The sequence below is a fragment of the Saccostrea echinata genome, unplaced genomic scaffold, assembly GCF_033153115.1.
Source record: "Saccostrea echinata isolate AGI-Se365-2 ecotype Australia unplaced genomic scaffold, CSIRO_AGI_Sech_v1 ptg000006l, whole genome shotgun sequence".
Taxonomy (NCBI): domain Eukaryota; kingdom Metazoa; phylum Mollusca; class Bivalvia; order Ostreida; family Ostreidae; genus Saccostrea; species Saccostrea echinata.
In genome coordinates, this window is record NW_026889755.1 from 14,889,142 (window position 1) to 14,899,048 (window position 9,907).

Genomic DNA, 9,907 nt, shown 5'->3' on the forward strand with positions numbered 1-9,907 from the left:
TTTCGAAAACGCTTCCATCGATTTGCTTGAATACATGTCGCGATTCGAACCCGATGCAGTTTTCTCATGTTTGAAATTTCACTTGTTTTTAAGTAACAGCCCATTTTCTGATTTTAGGACACCCTTTCTGCAACAAAGTCTCTTATCAATGAAAAAAGGAATTAATATGTTGTACATGTATGTAAGTGGACATACTGTATTTGTGTATCTATTTTTTTTTTTATTTTCCCCGTGCATTAATGATGTGAAACAGCTGGATTTTGTAACCTGGTAATATATTCTTTTTTCAAAAGTCTTTTATGCACTGTAAATCACTTTTTTATTCGCGATAACTCTATTTTCGAGCGTAATTACGCGAATTTCATTCCCGCGTATAGTTCTATTATTAAAGATTATATAGTACAATACCCAAAATTCGTGAAAACTTTGTTTCGCTTTTAAATACCAGACAACCTCGCCAAAATAAGGTGTCGCGAAAAGAAGAATGTACGGTTTTGGCTTTATTGTGCCCTAAAAATTTAATGTTTTCAAAAAGTTTGGAAACTGGTTTAAATATGAGTTGAATATATGACTGTGATAAATCAGGAAAGAATATGGAAAGAAGGAGTACCATTCTGGAACTAAGACGTCATTAATGTGATGCATTTCTCTGTTATAAGCAGAAAAAGCCTCAAAATGACCCATTTCAAGGGTTATTTTCCTTTAAAAAATAGTGTCCACAGCTGTCGCCCACTTTAATTTTTGGATATGTTGTGTAAAATTCTTTGAAAAACCACATATCTCAAAATCTTTGTGGGCGATGCCTGTGGACAATATTATCTGAAAGAAAATTCCATTGATATTTGATGTCTTCTGCAACTTTTATACGGGAAAATGCACAAGTTTATGACGTCACAGTTAGCATTTAGAAGGTCATGTGAGAAAAAATGATTTTTATGATCTTTCTGCATGGACTTTTAATGATTCAGAAAACATGAGTTTTAATGTTTTCCATCACTTTCATATTTAAGAAAAATATAGGGCAAGATTTGTATTGAAACCGTACATTGTTCTTTAGTGATCTGCAGTATAATTTCTTCTTCTCTTTTTACTTTAAATTTTCCGTTTATCTTTAAGTTCACAATCGCTGCCTAATTATTTACCGGTTTCTGTATTCTCTGATTAATTAAGCAAAATTTAAAAATTTCCAATTGATGCAGTACATGTATATAAATACCTACAAATATATTTTTTTTAAATTCTTTGATGCATTTTTTTCTCTCTTTATTTTTCGATAAAATATCAGATTTCATAATTTGTTATGGCTTTTTGCCTATCAGATAAGTAAATTGAAAACATCAATCGGCGACACAAATACATCTCTAGAGCTTTAACAGGTCGGGTACACTACCTTATATGGAAGGCAATTTTCAACACGTGACGATGTCTTCGTCACACCCGTTCTCCAATCAATTGAATGAGTCCCAAAGCATGACAGTCTACTACGTGTTTACGATTCAATAGCGACGCGTGGTTTCGTCGGTTTACAGCATAATATTTACTTCGTCACCGGAAAAACCGTAGAGCTTCTTTTTCACTTTATAAGGCCAAAATTGAAAGATTATATTTCAAAGACACTGCTCCATGCTCACATTTAATATTGGAGTTGTTTTAGATGATTAATAGTTGCTTCAAATACCATACAAACGCTTTGACATTTGCATGTACATAAAAACTTTTTGATAATATTGAGGGGTTAAATAATAATTGCGCACCTTGTACTGCTGTCTAAAACTATTTACACGTATATCATGTGGGGGAAAAAAACCCTCAATGCTTTATTGACACGATAGCACCTACGTCTCTTTGAACAATGGTTTAGGCCGATGTATTATAAGTTGATATAAGGCTTCCTAAAGCAAATTTTGTAAATGTGAGCATGGAAATGAAAGACTATGCATCATTTTAAATATTTCTTTCATAAATATCAAAAAAGAATTGAAAATGAGTTTCCAAGGGACAATTCAAGTTGCCCTTTATTTTCAACACAACTGAGTACTTGTAGTAGCCCACAATGCATTGCGACTCATTCATCAGCGGGTAAAGTAAACAGATAGCTAATTTACATGCAAATTTATGCTGACGTCAGAAAATCTAGTGGTCTCGACCTGTTTAAAGTCTTTCCATATCCGAGTCTCATTATACATATAATTACAAAATACAAATTTTCCGGAAAATTTTGCAATTTTTACTTAAGGAACAGGAACTATAAACTATAAAATAATTTTATTCCCACAGCCATGAAATGCTAACAAGTAACAAATAATTTTTTTAACAAATCAGTCGAACATTAAAAACTGGCCAATCAAAAATCACATGATTGCTTTGATAAAATGTAGAAACTTTTTTCACTATGATTTTAGGAGAAGTTTGGCTCTGGTGGGCTTAATTAAATATGTTTGTAAGAGAGAACAATGGCATGCTCGTCATGTTGGGAAAAAATCATAATTATAATGATCTTTGATCAATAAAAAGTCATAAGAACTAAAAATAGGAAAATTCCAATTTTAAGAAATTTTAAGAAATAAACCTCACAATAACCCAACAATGTACTTTTAAAATTACAAGGAAAAAAATCCATTTTAAGTAAATATTGAATATCACAACAGATTTTTATGGATTTTACAATTATACAGCTAGTGTAGTAGAGTAAAAGAGATCTAGTAGTGGTCAACTAAATAAAGAGAAATCAGTGAATAAATATATTTCATTTATCCAATTCATTATAATTATATTATACTTTTTTCCAGTTGATATTAATAGATCAAGATAATGTGCAAAATATAATAAAATATACATAATAATAATCATGAAGTTTATATGTAAAAAGCATATGAGGTATCATTTAAAAATCAAGGAATTCAAACATAAACATTCATGTCAGAGGAAAGAAAGTGGAACTTTTCTATTTTCTTTCTATCACAATGTATTGGGGGAGGGGCTAATAAATACTGGATTTTACATAAGTTCCTTTTTGATAGTACACGTATAGAGTTTCTTTTTGATAGTACACGTATAATAAAAACTCAGATCAACATAACATTTAAAAACATCCAAAAAAAAAAATCTAAAAAACCTATATGTCATTTTTAAAAGGAAAAAATATACTTCTATAGTCATATTGCTTAATGCTACAACTAAAAAAACCTTTAACGTGGAATTGCTATCATGTTTGCTTTCAGAAACCAGAGTGATAAACACCTGGAAATTAAAAAAAAAATATTAAAAGTATGGCACATTGTTTATAATAAAAAATGAAAGACAATGCTGGCCTAGTATAACCCCTTGGATATGATGTATCAATAATTAGTTTTCAACAAGTGCAGTTTTAATTCATTACCTTAATTACTTCATTTTTAGATAGCTGACAAAATACAACATACCTCATAATGATTAAAGGATTAAAGTAATATAAGAAACTTTAAATGCATTGGCAAACTGACATAAATAGACTTACAAACAGGTGGTAAGTGGGGCATTACTTTCCACATCAAGGTTATGAGAACTTGAGGACAAAATTAAGCAGGAAGATAGATGTTGAAATTATTTACAAACCAACAAACCATGAATAGTCAATTAAACCAATACTTTAGAAAAGTATACTAATAATTCAACAAACACACAACTCATGATAAGGTAACATGAAATACTGTGCAATCACTTATTTTTATGGGGATATAACTTTTGTTGTTTTTCATGGTGTGAAAGGAACCCAGGAATTCATGTCCTCAATTAGTTAAAATTATAATAAAGACTAGACAGATCTTCAACCATAAAAGCTATTGACTCCATGAAAATAAGTGATTTTACAGTTTTTTTTAAGTTTCATCCCTCTTTCTTTTGAAATAAAAGTTGAAAATTTTAAAAGAGTACTTTTTCATAGTGATAGGAAAATCTGCTATGACAAGAAGGAACAACACTTCCTGGTTGCAAGTGATTTTGTTTTGAATCACAGAGATTAACATTTTTTCAAAAGATTTGTTTAAAAACTGGGATTACTATAGCAATTTTTTTTTTTAAATATTCCTACTTAATAAGTTCAGCTTTATTGGATGAACAAAAAAGTTCAATGCTAAAACGATTAAAGTTATAAAAGAAAAACTTTCTGAGCATGGACAAAGGGACAGTATTACTGACCAACAAATGGATCAGCAAATAGGGCACCCTGAATGGTAAAGGGAACGTTAACTTTCCATATCAAGGTTATGATCAGTATAAAAAATAAGTCAAAATTTAACAAAAATTTAACAATGCAAAAAGCTGCTGTAAGTCAAAGAAAATTTGAATTACAAACATCATGCATAAATACATAAATAAAAAAAATACTAAATAAAAAGTATGAATTCTTTTGAACAGTCTAGTAGTAAATCAACAACTGCAGCTCTTGCTAAGGTCAGATGAAACATAATTCTATCTTTCTCTCCTACTGGAAATGGAGAAGAAGACAAGACATGAAAATTCATTTTTTCATACTGACAGAAAAAAAATCTATTATGACAAGGAAAGAAAAGATTATGGTTGCAAGTGATTATTTTTTCTACACATTGACTAAAACTTAAAAATAAAATATTTGAGCAAACTAAAGCATTTCACTTTTAGAATATAAAATAAAACAACTTTAAAAGGATGATATTTTTATAAATTCAAAACAAACCCAAGATACCTATTCACACCTTAAAAATAATCATAAAAATAGAAATCCAAACAAATATCTACATAGTAAAGAATGTGAGCGCTTATTTACACTGATATCAAACAAAGGTGTTCAAGAATTATTTTGCTCCACATGTGTGTTTGACATTTAGCTGTTTTACAACCTTTTTATTACTTTGATGCTTCATTTTTTAAAGGGCACTTAATATCAAATTAAGAGTACCCATTAATTTGTTTTCAACTGTTAAAACTTACCAGTAAACAAAATTATAGATCAAATATGAAAACAAGTTTAAAATTATTATGGTTGATATAAAAGCAATTTTGACTCAGGAACCAGACGTGTTACACCAAGGGTTAAAAATATCTCAATTATTTTTCATGGCCATATGATACATATCATATTGAACAGACTCATTTATCATGTTTATCTGTAAAATATTTTATTAGTTTACTTTTACTTAATAAAATTTCTTCAACTCAGTATTTTTGTGTCATTAATTAGCACAATTATACATAAGAATACTAGATACTGGTATTCTTCAAATGTCTGATGTAATTTTAAAAATGAATTTTGGATGACTCTACACATATATTTACATGCTTCTAAAATACAGTCAAAGTACATTGCATAATTTTTAAATAAATCCTTAAAATGGCTACATTCAACAACACAAATACAATGTTTTGAAAAGACTAGCCCTGACAAGTACCATCAGCAGTAACTATGGTCTCTATCACATCATGGCGATTTGGGAGTTGCTTATTCCTTTTCTTTTGATAGAAATAACAGACCGTCATGGCAGTGGCACTTATCACAGTACAGACACCAGCGTAGAGGAAAGATCCAACAAAGGAACCCGTTCCGTCCTTGATGGCACCTGTAAATTAAAACCAGCTGTTTTACTAAAGGTGTTAATTTATTCGTAATCTACATATATATAGAAAACATATCTACCTTAATAAATTTGATTTTTTTTTTTAAACAAATAATTATACATTCATTTACAGACAAACTTCGTTATCTCGAATTCGATGGGGGGTGAGAAAAAAATTTGAGATATCCAAGGATTTGAAATATCGAGGGTAAAATACTTAAAGAATAAGTGGTTGGGACTTCCAAATCACTTTGACATATCCATGGTATTCGAGATATCAGTGTTTGAGATAACAAAGTTCAACTGTATATTTATACACACCTAGAATTGGATTTCCTATTGTTAAACTCAGACCATGAACCAGCATAGTGAGCCCCATGGCACCTGATAAATTTTCTAAACCCACAAAATCAGCTAGAACAGCAGGAAATAAGGAAAAATATACACCAGTGCTTGATCCCATCACTGAGGCTAGAGTTGAAAGGCCAGAAAACTCAGTCATCATCGGCATGCAAATAATTCCTACACTAAGTATCCATAGAGCAGCGGCCATCATTAGGTCTTTAGGCAAAATGTTGAATCTTGTTAAAAAGATGAGAATAAATTTCCCAGATAGATCTGAAGCACCAAGAACAGTGAGAAGTAACACTCTATCATTTTCTTCAATGCCTTTCTCAGCAGCAAGAGGTGGGACATAAGTTATTAGTTGTGCTGCCCCAAGAATAGCAAAGAAAGCTACAACCATCCAAATTTGAAAAATTCTTATTTTCAGGCAATGAAAACCTATGATTTCATGTAAGATTTTCATACAATTATGTTGGGATTTCTTTGCTTCTCCACCAGAATTCATATTCTTGTTGTTAAGCCTCGTATCTTGGCTATGTATGCTGTACATAGAACCAACAATATCTCCTGTACTAGAAGCAATGGCCAAATCACCACTTATAGCAACATTGTCAATAATTCTGTTCAGTGACCTTGTGGAATGGTGAGTTTCTGGTTTAAGATGATGATGATGACATCGTTTTTGTTGCTCTCTACGACTGTCAGAATATGTCCGATTCCTGATGAAAGGCTCAAGATGATCTCTTCCAGATATTTCATGTAGAATGTCTTGAGAATGTTCACTGCAATTTTTTGTCTCCTTGGGAACAGACCTTTTATTCATCTGAGCATGTGACCTCTCATTTTCTACACTTTTGCCATTGGCTGTTTTTGTGTTTTGATCTTGTAATAGTTTTTCTGTGTGTTCTTCATCATTACTGTCAAGTTTCTTTGATTTTTTTCTTGATGATTTATCATAGAAAGACAATGGCCTCAGAAGACCTCCAACAACAAAGAAATTCAACAAAATCCCACTCTGTATTATCAAAGCTCCACGAAGCTCGTATGTGTTTAACAATGCCCGTAATATAAGAGGAAACACAAGAACACCTACGCTAGCACCAACATTGGCTAACGTTGTCGCCAATCCTCGATACTTTTTGAAGTATTGTCCTAGAATAACTAAGGAGGGACCATGGGTACAAGCATGTGTCATTCCTGGGGAAAAAAATTTAAAGAATTTTGCATGTGAGTACATGTATAACAAAAAAAAAAAGTTACTATCAAACAAAGCAAGGCAAATGGAAATGTTTTAATAATAAATTGAATGTATTTACATATGCATGTATATACATGTATATGTATATTCATATCATTTTAAAATTCAAGCTTTGTGATTTCAGAAGCATAATTACATATTAAACTGATATGCACTTCTAATTTTCATACACATACAATTATACAGACCCTAAAACGTGCTTCTACACCACTTGCACGGTTCGATTCGTTTCGTTTTGTGTACAGTACAGTACGCTTCTTGCATGGAACGGTACGTTTTGTGTACGGTATGGTTCGCTTCTTGCACGGTATGGTTCACTTCTTGCACGGTATGGTACGCTTCTTGCACGGTACGGTATGCTTCTTGCACGGAACGGTACGGTTCGTTTCTAAGGTGTAGTAGCACGTTTTAGGGTCTGTATTAAGAAAAAATGATGAATGTATACTTCTTACACCCAAACCTTACCTTTGAGTAAAACAACATACAGTGCATTAGAAAGGGCATACTCAAAAAGATACCAAAAAAAAAATGGGGAAGAAGGTGAAAAGAAAAAAAAGGACTTACCATAAAGTATTCCTTGAGAAAGAATGAGAAAGGAAATGTTTGGCAAGAAGGCATTCAGGATATATGCTGAAAAGCCCACCACCCCTCCAAGCATGATAAAAACTCTATAGGGAAGCAGCCTGGGACCGATGTTTAATACCAGGAGAGCTGAAAAACAAACCAAAAAAATTGTCTGCAGTCCTTCACCTGCCATGAACATGTATTTACTTGGTTTTGTAGCATGAAAATATTTATAATTTCTGCTTCTTATCTGTAATAACAGTGCAGTGTGAACCCAGAACTTTTGTTAGACAGGTAGCTTATACCTGTTATGCCCCAAAATTGCTTGTGCATATTGCTTAGCACTTGATGCAATCAACCATTACACTGTTTAAAATGGATACAATACATATGTTTTTTTTTCTGATCTTCCTGCATTCACTGGGATGCACATTTATTGAAATCATGCACCCTGAGCAAATTAAATGCATTATTTATGCAGAACTCACACAAAAATGAATCACTGCCTGGGGTCATAATTTTAACAAATTGTATTATACAACCAGAGAATGCTTCCATATAAATACAGTCAAACTTCGTTATCTCGAACTTGATCGGACCAAGAAAAAACTTCGAGATATCTGAGAATTTGAGATATCAGAGGTAAAATACTTAAAGAATAAGCGGTTGGGATTTCCAAACCACTTTGACATATCCATGGTATTCGAGATATCAGTGTTTGAGATACTGAAGTTCAACTCTACAAATAATCAAGCCTTTGCTGTTCTTGAGAAGAAGATTTTTCCCATATATTCCTATGTAAAACTTTGATTGCCCGTAATGGTCCAACCCTACCCTGGGGGTCATGATTTGAACAAACTTGAATCTACACTATCTGAGAATGCTTCCATATCAGTATGACTTTTCATGGCTTTGCTGTTCTTGAGAAGTAGATTTCTAAAGAATTTTTTCTCTATATTCATACATTAAACTTTGATCATTCATTGTGGCCCCACCCCACCTATGGCAGACATGATTTGAACAAAATTGAATCTACAATATAAATTAAGCTTGCACATAAGTTTCAACTTATCTGGCCAACACTAAATTTTCACTATTTCTTAATTATCACCCCTTCAAAGAGGGCATGACATTTTAACAAAATTGAATCCCCTTCACTCAGGGATACTCTATATCAAGATTATGACGACAACTACAGCAGACGATAGACAAATTTTGATTAGAAAAGCTCACTTGAGCCTTTGGTTCAGGTGAGCTAAAAATGACAGGCAGTTGTGCCCATGGAAAAAAAAATCTACTAAATACTTGTGAATAGTTTATTCATATCCACTATAATTTCACCAATGGGCACCACTGCCATGAGAATGAAATTGCTGTTGAGAAAAAGATTCTATCCTTTCCAAAAACTTAATTGTCAATATATTAATTATTGTCCATATTTGAAAGTTGATTAGTAGTTCTTCATGGTATAATTGAAACAATGATAAGTACACAAAGTGTAACAAGTTCAACATTTTTTTATGTACATGTATATAGTTAAATATAATCTATGGTACTGTAATTAGTTATACTTACACAGCAGACTTAGGGTTACAGTTTGTACCGAGAGAGCAATAGAGATACTGGTCGCAGAGGAATTAAACTTAGTCGTGAACTCATTAAACAGAATTCCAAATGAGGCATGTGTCCCAATCAGAAACAGCTGTTGAAAGGTACAGGCTATAAAGGAAATGCATTAGTTAATGAAACTTTACTTCAATATTTACCTTTAAACATGTGTTTAAGAAAGTAACCCATGGAGAAATCTTATACTTAATGTTGTCACAGAGAGAGAGAGAAAAAAAGCAAAAGAGAGGGAGAATTGAATAACATTTTGTATCAAAATTTACTAATATCAACTAAGAAGGCATTCATGATTGCAATAAATCTGAAATCAGGTTTTTTGTAATGGCATGCCTTCAATGTGCAAACAATACATTTACAGATACTGATAGCTTAAAATCATTAAATTATAATTACTGAGAAGAAAGATTATCTAAGGTCTTCAGAATCTCAAGAAAACAGTACTGGTATGCTTTTTTTTTTTAAATATATGAGTACATGTACCTAAGAGAACAACCCAGGCCCATCCTCTGTCAATAGGGTATCTATCTTCCTTGGCATTGTCCAT

The 9,907-nt window shown here is 32.0% G+C and overlaps 1 protein-coding gene across 1 annotated transcript; it reads right to left on the reverse strand.

The window, feature by feature from the left end:
* Positions 1-4,542: 4,542 nt before the first annotated feature.
* On the reverse strand, positions 4,543-9,907 carry LOC133180551 (monocarboxylate transporter 5-like). Its single transcript, XM_061315036.1, has 5 exons — positions 9,844-9,907; positions 9,313-9,456; positions 7,738-7,884; positions 5,892-7,112; positions 4,543-5,573 (listed from the first exon to the last, which is right to left on the reverse strand). Exons 1-5 carry the CDS (start codon positions 9,905-9,907, stop codon positions 5,389-5,391), a joined length of 1,761 nt encoding a protein of 586 aa, XP_061171020.1. The 3' UTR covers positions 4,543-5,388.

Excerpts from the sequence above, each read along its gene's own strand:
- LOC133180551 (XM_061315036.1), bottom strand. The coding sequence starts at position 9,907 with ATGGACAATGCCAAGGAAGATAGATACCCTATTGACAGAGGATGGGCC. Across the intron at positions 7,885-9,312 it reads TGTAACCCTAAGTCTGCTGT|CTCTCCTGGTATTAAACATC; the intron begins GTAAGTATAACT and ends TTTGTTTTTCAG. Across the intron at positions 7,113-7,737 it reads TTCTCAAGGAATACTTTATG|GAATGACACATGCTTGTACC; the intron begins GTAAGTCCTTTT and ends TTTTTTCCCCAG.